Genomic DNA, 13,565 nt, shown 5'->3' with positions numbered 1-13,565 from the left:
GGATACACAACATATCTAGATTGGTCGGAGCAAGACATCATGGCACAGCCCGTGGCTGACCTGCTGTCCCCCCCAGTGCAGCGTTCCCCAGATTTCCAGGCGGGGGGGAGGGCAGCAGAGACCACACTCAGGTGTAGAAACGGGGGAGACAGGGATTTATTTGTCCACAGAAGAGATTTGACTTTTATATTGAATATTTTGGGCAGAAGAGAGGAGATCGGGGAGGGGTGCACCCAGAGTCCCTGCCGGGGGGAGGGAGAAATGGGGGACACCAGTCCCCTTGCATTTGGGTATAATGGGATCCCTGACAAGGGGAAATGGGAGGCCCAGAGCCCTGGCATGGGGAGATTGGGGTGGGGGACAAATGGGGCGGGGCTGTGGGAGTCCCTGAAGAGCAGGGGATGGGAAATGGCCACTTATGGAATTTGTGGGGAGGCCGCAGGGAGCCCCTGGGTTGTGCCACAGGCTCGGCTGACAGATGCCGCGTGGCCTGTGCCCTGCTCGTATGTGACACAGCCCCGGGCCGACGTTATCAATGCATTTCACCGGGGCCGGGCTGACGCCCCAGAATGAAAATGTGGCCGGGATATTGTGCTCTTTGTGTAACGTTTTGAGATTGTGACACTGGGGGATGGAAACCCAGCCGGGCATTTGCCAAACAGCGCGATGCAGCTGAGCGCCCCATTCCAGTCTGTTTCCACAGCGGGGCTTCAGCTCTGTGGCCAGGATTGAGACTCTGTCTCTGACGGTCCCAGGTTCAAACCCAGGCAGAGTTAGCAGTGAAGCTGGGGGAGCTGCCACGAGTGCTGGGGAGGGGAGGGTGCGGGCGACGTGCCTGTGCGGGTCTCACACTGCGCTCCGCCTGCAGCTTCCTGATTGGCGAGGACGGCCGAGTCTACGAGGGCAGAGGCTGGAGCACGATGGGGGCCCAGGCCAGAGGCTGGAATGATAAGTCACTGGGATTCAGCTTCCTGGGCAGCTTCTCCAGTACGTGGGTCCCTTCTACACGGCTTTCCCCAGCCAGGCACCGAGGGGAGCTGGGAATCCCTTCTGCAGAGCTCCCGCCCACAGCTGCTCTCCCCAGGTCACCTTATGCCCGGGCAGTGGTGTAAATACAGCTGGCCTCGCCGCCATCCCTCTGGGCTCCACCGCTGTCGAGCTTCCCCCCAGTGCGGCACCAGGCTGGGCACAGGGTCAGGGATGGGTGAGTGTGGCTAAGCAAATGCAGTAGTTTGGGGAGGGGGGTGCCTTACGGAACACAGTGGGGGGGGAGTGACACTGACGTAGCTAATGGAGAGCATGGGATGGGTGGGGGGTATTTATACAGGCCAGTCACACCCCCTCTGCAGCAGAGAGGGGCCAGGGCGAGTATTAACAGGGGGTCGCTGTGTTCTGCAGGCAGAGCCCCTAACACTGCCGCCCTGAATGCCGCCAAGAGTCTGAGCCAATGCGCCGTCTCCAAAGGCTTCCTGAGCCACAGCTATACCCTGAAGGGGCACCGTGATGTGAGCTCGACCATCTGCCCCGGGAACGCCCTCTACAACCTCATCCGCACGTGGTCCAGGTTCAAAGCCTGAGTCCCTGCAGCCACGGGGCAGCCTCCGCGCCCAGCGCTAACCCCACCCGCGGCTTCTGCTTCCTTGAACGGCACCTCCGCCCTGCAGCAGGGGGCAGCCTCGTGCTTCTCGCCCACCTGCTGCCCTCCTGGGCCTGCAGAGCAGGGATCTGATTCTTGGGGTTACGCTCCCAACTCACCTGGGCTCCGCTGCCCGTCCCCAAGGCTCAGATTTCTAATGGCAGCTGGGAGTCACCTGCCTCCACTAGCCTGCTTCCTTCGCAGACGCCAGGCCTGGACGCTAGCTCCCACCCTGGACGGGCACATCAGATCCGCCCAGTTCCACGCTCCCAGGCTGAGGTTTTTAAAGCAGCCAGACGGGGTTTGGGGCCAATCCTCAACCGAGATCGGTGCCCGACAGCCCTGCAACTCCCTGGGCAGCTTTGGAAATGTCGCCTCAATTCTCGTTTTAAAAACCTGTGAAACGATCAATTCCCAAGTAAAATCAGCCTTTTCCTCCCAACCCCCCACTTAAATCTGCAGCGGAAATTTCTTCTTGAATCCCCCTAAATTTTGTCGCTATTTAACACACCACACAAATGGAACCGCAGAGAGTCCCCGAATCCTGACACTCGGCTCTGCCTTTCCAGCCCCAGGATCTGGCTCTCACAGTTATTAGACCCAGCCCCTTTTGCCCCCATACAATACATTCCTGTGAACCTCTCTCAATAAGGGAGGGGCAAAATATTTTGACCATCACACGGCAGGTGCCTGGGAAGCAGCCCTTTGGGTAGTTTGCAGAGTCCCACAAAGGACTTTTTATTCAAGTGCAATTTGCCTTAACCCACCACTCCTGTGGCTTAGCGCTTGCTTTGTCTGGATGCTACTGAGCATGGAATAATAAACCAGTTTCTAGCAAATGAAAAATTAAAGTGCAGTGAATCACTTCATCTCTCATTTAATCATAACCACTACCCCCCTCAGCCATTGGGATGAGATGGAAGAGCGCGGAGGGTATGATTAGGGTCTATCAGATTGGTACTAAGAGGCCCCACTGCGCTAGGTGCTGTACACACAGAACATGGAACAGATAGTCGCTGCCCTAAAGAGCTCAAAGTCTAACTAGACAAAAGGTGGGAGGAGAAACTGAGGCATGGGGAGGGGAAAGGGTCTTGCCCAAACTTCTGTGAGCAGTGGCACTGAGGGAAGAGACCCCAGGGCTGCAGTCCCATGCTCTGCCCCCTAGACTGTTGCCTTTCCATCCAGGGGGAGGTGGTTGAGAGAAACCAAAGGGGCACTGCGCCCTCACGGGTTACACGTAGACAGGTTTGTCCACGAGCCCGACAGCCCTGATATGAAGGAAGGGCCAGAGGAGCTGGGGTCTGCTCCTGCTGATGCGAGCGGGGGCAGCCCCACATGGAGGGCTGGAGACCAGTGGGAGGGGGCCGGAGTGGAGAAAACAGCCATGCCCACTGCAGCGTCCCACCCCAATGGCGCCCGGGGCTGCCCGGTGTGAGGGGGAGTTATGGGGCGGGGCAGCAACACTGACAGGGCAGCTCTTCATTGCGAGATTTGCTGCGGAGCAGCCTCTGCGGGAGGCTGGGAGCCGGGTGCCCTTGCTGGGGGCCTCACGGCCCTGCCACAACCCACCCCAGAAAAGAGCAGTGGAGAGAATCCTCCAAGACTAGAGCAGTGGTGTGGGACGCAGCCAATCAGAGGGGCTGCAGGGAGCAGCCAATCAAAGCCCAGCAGGCCCATATAAAAGGAGCTGCAGTGCAGCAAGTAGAGCAGAGTTTAGTTGCTTGCTGGAGGTGGAGTAGTGTGCCTGGCAGATGGAGGGAGCTACAGGACCTTAGACAGAACAACACTGGCAGAAGCAAGCAGGCACTCCTGGCTGGCAGGACTCAACCAGGACAAGGCCTTGAGGTAAGGATGAAGAATGTGCTGGGGAAGTGGTCAGGGAATTATAGCAGCAACACAGCTTATTTAAAGAGACATGGCAGATGGCTGGTATCTTTAGGGTCCCTGGGCTGGGACCCAGAGTAGAAGGTGGGCCTGGGTCCCCCACCATCAGCCACTGGGAAAGTGGCCTGCACTTTAATGCACCCCAGAAGGGGAACTGAACTTTTGTAGTGGCCCAGCAGGAGAGCTGGGGCCTGAAAGGCCCAGGGAGGGTGTGGACATTGCCTCCATGGAGGAAGCCCTGGAGTACGGCTCGATACCAGGGCCATTGCCATTTTCCCAGGAGGCCTACTGGGAAAGAAAGGCCAGCTGAGGGGTACTTGGATAGACCCCTTGTCAGACTGTTTCCCCAGGAGGGGTTTTTATTTCACATACAGACTGTGTGACTCGGCCAGAGGGCTGGGTCACTGAAGACCTACCACAAATGGAGAGAGAGAGTGTGCAGGCACACACGCTTGGATGCGGGTGTGCATGAGAAGTGAGTGTGACCCCACCACAGGTAGAAACCTTCCCTATTACTCTTCTCAAACTGGTGATCCTTTTTTAGCCTCTCTTTTAGATGCAGAAAGCTAAGGCCAGGACAGGTAGTTGCCTAGGGCAGATGAATAATCTGCCCCACCCCTGTAACCAAAGCAAATGTTCTCTGAGAGCTGTGTGGGGGAGGATGTGCCTACACTGCAAATCAGTGACTTTCCCCTGGCAGACATTACCCTCGTATCGCTGACTGCACCAAAATCTCCATGCCTAAGAGGGGGTGCAGGGCTGCGTCCGCAGTCCCCTCTCCGGTGAGACGGAGAGCAGAAATCACGAGCACAGCTGTTTTCCAGAGTAGCATTGCTTACATTCCGGGCTAACTGCCTCCGGCCCAGTGAGTTGCTCTTCGCAACCTTTCTACGGAGCTGGTGGGAGATGGCCTGAGTCCCATTGAAAGAGTTAAGTGTTAAAAGAAATAAAATAGTTGTAGGTATAGAAAAGTAATACTTTTGCTATATGCATATATTAACTTAAAAAGTTACTTAATCAGCTTCAAGCCTAAGAAATGCGTGAGAAAGAAAAGAAAGGGGGGTTAATAGATAAAGAAGAAGTTTTGAAGGCCGAACAGACATCAAGCGCCTGGATACAGATAAGGGGCAAACCACAAGACAAAGAAACCAAGGTCTACCCGCTTTTGCTAAGGCTATGTGCCAACAAACGATCCCGTTAGAAAAAAGGTCAAAAAGGCACCTTAAAGACGCATGCGTAATGAGGTGTTAGAATATTATTGCACACCCTGCATAGAAAATTGGTTCATTAGCATGAACATGGAATAATGTTTGTATAAAAAAACCCATGTATGTAGTAGGCGGTCGGGAAAGGTGTAAACCTTTTAGTACCCAGCCAATGGGGAACGAAGGGAGGGATTCTTTCGGCCGGGATAGAAAATATATACTGTTGAATAATAAAGGAGGGGCGTGCTCCTTTCAGATATTTTTCTGGAGTTGTGCCAAGCTTTGCAAACCTGTTAAAAAAATAAAAAGTACTTTTCTTGTTTTACTCTTTACCCGTATCCGATGTTCTTTTATTAAAACCTTTTTAGTCAAAGGTATTTCTTACACCATGTACACACTGTCACTCACTGTCGCTGACTCTTGATAGAGGAACAAGAGCTACTTCTTATTGATGTCTCCTCTAGCTCCTATTTCAGAACTGCAGTCCTCTGCCTGCCCGGCAGGGATGGCCGGCAAGCGTGCAGGTGATGAGGGGTGGGGGGAATGGCACACAGTGGACATGACAGCAGAGAAAGGCATTTGTTTATTTCATGCAACATGAGCTATAACAAGACTCGGGGGGGCCAAATCCTGCAGACGTTAACTGGACAAATTTCCCACTGAAGCCAGTTGGTTCTGGGCCAGAATAAGGTCTCTCAGGTTCTTAGGCCTCTCTTTGAACACTGCCTTTTCTTGGCTTCCCACTCCCCCTTCAAACCATGCTTTAGTTTGAGAGATTCTGAGACCAGAAGGGACCATTGGATCAGTTAGCCTGACCTCCCCCACATCACAGGCCTCAGAATTTCACTCTGTTACCCCAACACTGAGCCTAATAACTTATTTTGACTAAAGCAGCTGCCAGAAAAGCATGCAGACTGGACACGGGGACTTCAAGAGATGGAGACTCCACCGCTTCCCTTGCTAATTTCTTCCAATGGTTCGTGCTGCATCAGCTGGGCCTGCAAGTACTCATTTACTCTTGTTTCAGTGAGGGCATCTGGGTCTCCAACTTCCTCCACACGGTGTAAGTGAGTTTCACTCCAAGGGAGGAAAGACGAAGCCAGTCATGAACCAGCAGCCCATAAAGGAAGCTCTGAAATGAGCAAAGAAGGGACACCTCATTCTAATTGCATGTAGTGGCTGGGCATAATGTTGTAGGTCATGTTAGTGGAAAGGAAGAGCCGTGGTTGGAGGCAAGCGAGAATCTCAGCTTTCATTTCAAACAAAACAAAACCAGCTTTTTTCCCTCCTGGCTGTGTACAGAAACCAGAAAACATGGCTCAAAGTGTGACCAAAAAGCTCAGAAAATAGACAAAAGGATGGGAAGTTGGTTGGTTTTTTTTTTTTTGTTCTTTCTATTTAAATATCAGAATTTTAAGCCAGGAGTTTGGGGTCCCGACTCATGATTTCTGAACTCCTGGGATTGGCAATACTAAGGGTTCAGGGAGCTGGGACCGGGATCAGTTCTGGGGGTCAGCAAGCAGGCGGTTACCCTGGGCACCAACTTTCAGGGCTGCTAAAGATCTTTGTGTGGCTTTTTTTTTTTTTTTTCTTTATTTGCTCAGTCAGTGGGGGTGAGTAGCGGTGTATGAACCACCATTTTCTGCACTGCCTTGTAAAATGGCTAAGGCTGCATCTCTGTGGGACTTATCCACAGGGGATCTTGTTCCTGGGAGAGGTGGACCTTATTTCTTCAGTACAGATTCTGGTAGAGGAATCCTCGTTCTTACTATCCCATCCAGCTTTCACAGTTGAATTTTACTTGCCTTATTCATTCATGTTTAACATTTAGTGGCAGCTGTCAGAAGATTCACTGCCTGAGCTGCAGAGACAGCCAGAGCCGCTGCCCTGTGCCCCACCTCCTAAGCTGACCTGCATGGAGCAGGAAAGGCAGCCAGACCAGACACTCCCTCCTTCTTCCATGCCCCCAGCGGCTGGCCTGACCTGCACAGAGTGGGAGAGACAGCCAGATGTCCTGCTGCTGATGCCCACAGTGTTCAAGGCCTCACGAGCGAAGTCTTCTGCCGTCTTCACGTAGAGGCTGGTTGTAATGTTGTGGGTCAGGTTAGTGGAAACGACAAAAGGCAGGACGCTCTAGAGAGGGCAGACAGAGCAGAGAGTTATTGCCTGGTCTTTGCATTCTGGCATGATCTCTAAGCTGGGCTGAGCTGCCTGCCAGCCAGACGCAGCAGCTGATCTTTTACAAGGCTGCCAGTGAAGGCCCAGTCCCCTTTTCTACGAAGTCATGAGAGCCCCCCGAACCCCCCCCCCAAGTTGCAGTATTGAAGCCACAGAGGGAGGGATGAGGCCGGTCACAGCCCAAGTTGGTCATGCCTGGTTGGAGGGGTCACCTTAGAGCCCTGCTCCCTCATGGACCAAAGAGGGAGAAAAAGGCTCAGGAACAGAGCGTGGGCTTCTGACCCAGCACAGTAAAATCCCTCTGGCCTGAGGAGGGGCAAAGACCAGGCCATAAACTTTTGTCTGTCTCTCTCCTCTGCCCCTGGCAGGATTTTCATAAGTGCCCCACAGTCAGCAACTGCCAGGTGGAGAATCCCCCTTCCCCTCCGAGCCGAAAGAGCAAAGGAGAAACCCTTCCCTTCCCCCACAAGAACTTCTGAAAATCTGGCCTAAGCCCGGCCCCCAGAAGGGGCAGTGGAAAGTGCTGCCTGCGGATGGAGCAGGGCAGCACAACAAGCACAGAGCTGCATTCCCCGGCGCCTCCCCCAACTGCTGGCCCCACGCCCCACAGCACTCCTTGCCCTGGCGTCCATGGGGCAGAGCGTCTCCTCGCCCTGTACCTGCACTAGGATGCCCTGGGAGCGGTACTCAGCCTCCAAGCCCCTCGAGAAGAAATCTACAAAGGCCTGTAATGGAGAGAAAAGGGACATGAGGTCGCAGGGGAGGCGGCAGGGGGGCTTGCCGGGAGGAAGAGGAGGCAGGGAGCGGATTGGGACATGTCACAGTGAACGTTGACAAGGGAGCTAGGAAACCTCAAGAGCAGAGCCTGGAAGGACAGGTGCCTAGGCCCGCTGCTCTGCCTCTCATGGGGGGCAGGTGCGGGCCAACGTTGGGTGCCCCGGCCTCCCCTGCCCCACAGGGCAAGCATGAAGCTGTAACAGGAGAGCTGGGAGGCGGTGTCACGGGCTGGATCGTGTGATAACTGCCCTGTTCCGATCATTCCCTCTGACGCACCCAGCATTGGCCACCAGCAGAAGACAAGACCCGGGGCTCGCTGGGCCAGTGATCTGAGCCAGTCTGGCTGTTCTGAGAGGGTCAGCCTGTCTGGCTGAAGGAGCCGTACCTGGGAAAGAGCCAGTGAAGGAATAAGCAATTCCCCACCAAGGGCTGGCTGCTGCTCTTGCCATCTTGGCGTATGGCGGATGGGAGAGGAAAGGGATCCAGGGACGGGGCACGGGCCGGAGCTTCCCTTACCTTGGTAGCAGAGTACGTCGTGGTCAGTGGGTGCGGGTGACGGCCCACTTCAGAGGACAAGTTAATGATGACCCCCTTCTTCCTGTCATCAACAGAGAGAACGCGGGGTGAGGGGGGCCCAAGCCAGCACCCAGGGAAAAGGAGAGGGGTGCGTCCATTGCCCAGGCCTAGCCTACCACCCACGCTGGGTGACCGTGGGGTGTGGAGAGGAGGGGGGAAGAGCGGAGAAAGGAGGACCCATCGCTGGGAGGAGGGGAGAGGCAGATCTCATTGCCCAGCCAGCCTCCTGCTCAGTGCAAGGCAGCTGCAGCCAAAGGCGGACGCCCCCCAGAGACACACGGCTGGCACCGCGCTGTGGCCGCCATCAGGCTGGCCCCGGGCACGGGGCTCCCCAGCCGCTGAGGCACAGCCCTTTCCTGCCGCTTGTACCTGGTGAGCATCTGGGGCAGGACAATCCTGGTCATCTGCAACGAGAGGCGTTTGTAAGAGCTGAGACGGGAGGTGCCATGACAGGGGCCATCACCGTCCCCTCCCCTCCCGTAGCAGCCTTGCCCCCGAGAGCAGGGTCTGTCCTCCCCCAGCTGCACATGCCCCCCCAATGACAGGGACAGTCCTCACCCCTCCAGCCACATCCCTCAGTGACAGGGTCTGTCCTCATCCCTTTGCCCTCCCCCCCCCCCACCAGCCACGTTCCCTGGACAAGGACCAAACTCATGCTCCCAAATCATCCCCCCAGCGCCCTCGCTCCCTCAGTAACAGGGACTGTCCTTCTGTCCCTGGCCCTCCTCCCATCAGTGCTCACGCTGCCCACGACAGGGGCCACCCTCCCGTTCCTCTTTCCCTTCGCCCACCAGCCCTTCGCCCCCCACACTTGGAACCGCTCTCCTCCCTGTGGTTTCCCAGGCGCTTATCAGGTCCTCGTGCCACACCCCACAGGAAAGAAAGGAGCCAGCCCCCCAAGCAGCCCAGCGATGCCCTCTCCATTTCACTGACCTTTGCCACCGAGAGCATGTTGCAATTCACAATATCCGATAGAGCCTGAAGGGAGAGGGAGTTAAAGGAAAACACGGGGTATCCATTGTCACCACAGCGCGGGGATTGCCACGCCTCAGTGAAGGGCTAGCACTCCGATTTCTGCCACTAGAAAGACTTGTTCTTATTGTGGCGGATGGCACTCAGGGCCCAGCCACTGTACGGACACACCGAGATGAGCTCTGTGGGACCGGGGCTAGCGTCTAAATGGAGAAAGGTCTAACATCCCTTAGGAGGGAAAAGGGGAAGGTGTGATCAGATCCCACGGTGACTTAGACAGTTAAGGCCAGATTCTTAAAGCTGCCACGGTGAGGGTCCAAAGGGACTCCTCTTGATACAGAAGTGAAGAGTTCAAGAGCTTGTATTGTCAATGAATATGAAAGCCAGGAAGGGCCCCTGTGGTGAAATTCAGTATTGCTGTTGAGACTCTGTTATGTCGGGCCCGAAGATGATGTGAAATGGAGGCTGAGCAGCATGCCCCATGGAGACGGATGGTGTCCCCCTGCATTTCCTTATAACCTAACTCTTCGTATAGGAAAAGCCCAGTCACAATAACTTTGCCCAGTCCCTGGGTACTCTCCTTTCCCTGCACTGAGATCCATCTGGGCCAAGTGTGTAGAGGGAGGTGTCAGGGAGCGGGTTACAGCTCTCCCAATTCCATGGGTCAGTCTGTGCCAGCCCCAGCCCCAACAAAGGGATTTAACTGAACTTGTTTAACGTGTGTCAAAGTCGACATCACTTTGCCACCGTACTAGACTTCTAGCATGTTTGCTAACCACACACTTCTACATCCTAGCTAGGCGAGCTATGCTCAGAGTGCACTAAAAAGCCATCTGTACCACTTAACCCAACTGAGATCCAGCCCCACCCCCTGGTTTCCAGGGAGACCAGGTCATCAGCGAGACAGGAAATCAGCCTAGTAATTATTTTTGAGCAAGACAAACCTTATCAATGTTGGGGACATCCAGAAAATTCGCTAGCCCTGTTGTGTAGACCATGCCGACGTTGTTCACTGTTGAAAGAACAATGCATCAGGCCCAGCTCCTCTGGATTATAAGCGTTGTCTAGTAGAAACACCCAGCACTTTAGAAACAATACAAGTCTGCCAGTAAGACCCAAAGAACCAGGCTCAGAACCAAGCAGGGAGGTTCGGATCTGGATCCAGCTATTCCCAAAAACGGGATGGATGTTTGGGACTGGAGTTTGGGCCCTTTGTTACTCAGTGTACATCTGCACTTTGAACTGGGGAGCCATACCAGCACTAGCTTTGATCGAGCTACCATGCTAAAAATAGAATGCAACCACAGTGGTTGAAGCTAGCTGCCTTGACTATGTATTTGTACAAAACCACAGGTGTTGGGGTAGCTGCCTTGACTATGTATTTGTATGAAACCACAGGTGTTGGGGCAGCTAGGCCCTCCCACCACTAACGCCACCACAGCTACTTACTATTTATAGCCCACTAGCTCAATCAGAGCTAGCATGGGTATGTCTCCTTGAGCTGAGAATTACACCTCCGGCTCAAAGCACAGACATCCCCTCAGAAAGTAAAGGCCGTGATGAGAAGCGGTCACCAGTGGGGTCGATTTGGATGTTAGTGTGTGTGTGGTGGGAGACAGAAGATGCTGGAGACTGAAGGAAATGCCAGGAGGAGTGGACGAAAGAGACAGTCTACTGGAGCCAGCACCTGGCTCTAGATTAGTTAGGGGTGCTTGTTTGACGTGTAGATGGGACACAATGTTAGGTGGGCATGTGTCCAAGGCAGCCTCCAGTACCAGAAGATGCTACAAGGAATTTGCTCATCTGTTAGATTTACAGCAGGCCCATTAACTCAGCTGAGATCAAGTGTTTGGCCAGGTTATTTCTGAGCCCGACTTGCTTGCTGTCCATCGGAAACTGCACAGATGCTGGAACCGAGAGCGCGACATCTGCCCCCTCCCTGGGAAAGCTCCCGACACAAGCCACTGCTTCTGGCCAAGGTACGTTTCAGGCCAGGGCAGCTGCAAAGACAAACAGAACAAAACCCAAGCGCCGATTACCCAGAATGCCAATCTCCAGGCTCTGCAGGGCCGTTTGGATCGATTCATAGATCTCTGGCCCCTGGGTGAAGTCAGTTTCAATAACCCTGGTGCTTCGGCCGTGCTGCTCTTCTGGAAGGAGGAAGCAGAGCAAGATTAGAACCACGGGGAGAAAACAGAGCAGAAGGCAGGGTTGAGGAGGGGGCTCACCGTGAAGGAGTCGCTGGGCAGGGAGGAAAGGGAGCTGGGGCTAGGCTGGCTGCAAGAGGTCCCTGCGAGAGGGAAAGGGAGGGAGCCTGGGGCTTACAGCAGTTGAGCTGGGAATGGGGTGAGCGGCCTGGTCTAGTGGTGACAAAGCCCCTGGGAGTGGTAGGGGAGAAGGCAGCAGGGTCTGGGTTAACGTAACCGCACAAGCCAGACCCCACCTCCCTACCTCTTCACGCACCCTGGGCTCTAATACTGTGCTTTGGTAACAACGCAGCCACAAGCAGACGCCACGCAGGATTCCCACTCTAGCTAGCTACGGGCCCAATCCCCTGGCATCCGCACAGGTGTCCGTAGACACCCCCTCACCCACCCAGCCTGTCTTACTCACCTATCTCAGCTGCCACCTGCTTCAGTTTCTGCAGGGAGCGGCTGATCAGCACCACGTTGAGGCCTCTCTTGGCGAGCTGGAAAACAATTGAGGTGGGAACTCAGATGAGTCCAGGAGAACCTGGGAAGCCCCAAATCTGCTCAGTTTGCCCCAGAGTTACTGGGTCAGCTGCATCCTTGTGCCAAAGCTGATCCAAGGTTGCACTGGTTCTTACCTCGTGGGCGTAGGCTCTCCCAATCCCAGATGTAGCTCCGGTCACCACTGCAAGAGGAGAGAGGTACAGGCTGTAAATGCCTCCCAGGGCCAGCACCTGAGATCCCCTCCCCTGGGGAATTTGCTTGTCTCTCACACACTCCATGGAGCAGGGAGGCAGACACCTCTACCTAGGGTCCGGATCAGTGCTAGGCCTCTGAATCCCAGAACAGGGAGGGAGAGTCCCTCTCTATACGGTTCTGGGGAGACAGCACCTGGGGTACTTCATCATCACCCCCAAATCCTGGGAACCTGGAGGGATTTCCAATCCCTGGGGCATCTCTTGCTGAAATCATTGGTGACACCCCAGCGGACACGTCCATGGGCCTCATACGGCTCCTTCAGCTCAATCGTCTCATCGGCTCCTGTTCGCCCCTCTCCCCCTGCTCTTTGGCCTCTCCTCTTGTCCCCCTGCTTCGTATCCTGAGACGACCTCGTCCCCTCCCACATTTCCAGGGACCTTCTCTACACCAAGGATTCCTATACGGACCTCGCTACCCCCACCTCTCCTCCTCCATCCTGTGAGGCGTCTCCTCCTGGACCTCCTGTCACGCTGGCTGGATTGGTGGGGGGAGCATTTAGTATATTGTTTGACATCAGTATGTCAAAATCATAAAAATTCATGTGAGATATGCCATGTCAGGTACTGTTAGAAAGGCTGTAATGTGCTAAGTAAGATGACAATGTTTATGTTCCTGTATTATATGTGAAATGGAAGTTAGGGATGGATTTGATATTTCTGTATGTCAATTTGGGCTGGCTGGGAAATACCCCAGACAGAGAGGCGGCAGAACAATAGCCTGGATGTATTGGAGGTATTGGATGTGTACCAGAGGAACTGTACAAGCCTGCAAACTCCACAATTCTTCTAGAAACCTATTGTATATGGACTTTCATCATTTGTATGTTTCTGATTTGTTTTCACCCTTTAACATTTCTCTCATGGTTTGTTTCTTTCTTTTCACAATCAACCTTTAGTTTTAGTTACTAAAGGACTGGCTGGCAGCGTGGTATTTTGGGTAAGATCCAGACTTATATTGATCTGGTGCTGTGGCTGACCCTTTGGGATCAGAGGGAACCTTTTTAGTAAAGAGCAGAGAGTTTAAATAACTGGTCTCTTTACTGGACCTAGTGCTGATTGGGAGGCAGAAGCTGAAATGCAGTAAAGGGGCTGTGGTATTAGTGTACTGGCTTCTTGATAACCGGTTTGGGGGAATCAGAAGCACAGTCTGAGGCTGGTTGGGAAGTCTGACTTCAGTGTCACCCACCAGTGCTGGGAGAATCTGCTCTCCTTTTGCAGCCTGCTCTGACCTGGGTATTATCAGGTGGCTACCCTGGGCACGGGACGGGTCACAGTGGCATAGTCTTCGCGGGATCCACAGAACCAGAACCTTTGGGTTTTAGATCAGAACCTCAGGCTATTCCAAAGTTTGAAATTTAATATTGAGAGTGTTAAAGATTAAAATTAGTCC

The 13,565-nt window shown here is 54.1% G+C and overlaps 1 protein-coding gene across 1 annotated transcript; it reads right to left on the bottom strand.

The window, feature by feature from the left end:
* Positions 1 to 7,391: 7,391 nt before the first annotated feature.
* Positions 7,392 to 12,199, bottom strand: LOC137159055 (very-long-chain 3-oxoacyl-CoA reductase-like). The gene is made up of 9 exons (XM_067557239.1): positions 12,056 to 12,199; positions 11,842 to 11,917; positions 11,268 to 11,378; positions 10,173 to 10,240; positions 9,190 to 9,234; positions 8,626 to 8,660; positions 8,197 to 8,278; positions 7,563 to 7,628; positions 7,392 to 7,430 (listed from the first exon to the last, which is right to left on the bottom strand). Exons 1-9 carry the CDS (start codon positions 12,197 to 12,199, stop codon positions 7,392 to 7,394), a joined length of 666 nt encoding a protein of 221 aa, XP_067413340.1.
* Between the last annotated feature and the right edge of the window lie 1,366 nt (positions 12,200 to 13,565).

The sequence above is a fragment of the Emydura macquarii genome, unplaced genomic scaffold (genome assembly GCF_026122565.2).
Source record: "Emydura macquarii macquarii isolate MOO-44397 ecotype Brisbane River unplaced genomic scaffold, CSIRO-AGI_Emac_v2 contig_1790, whole genome shotgun sequence".
Classification (NCBI taxonomy): Eukaryota; Metazoa; Chordata; order Testudines; family Chelidae; genus Emydura; species Emydura macquarii.
The sequence above is the reverse complement of the archived record's forward strand: the minus strand, read 5'-3'. Positions and strand labels throughout refer to the sequence as shown.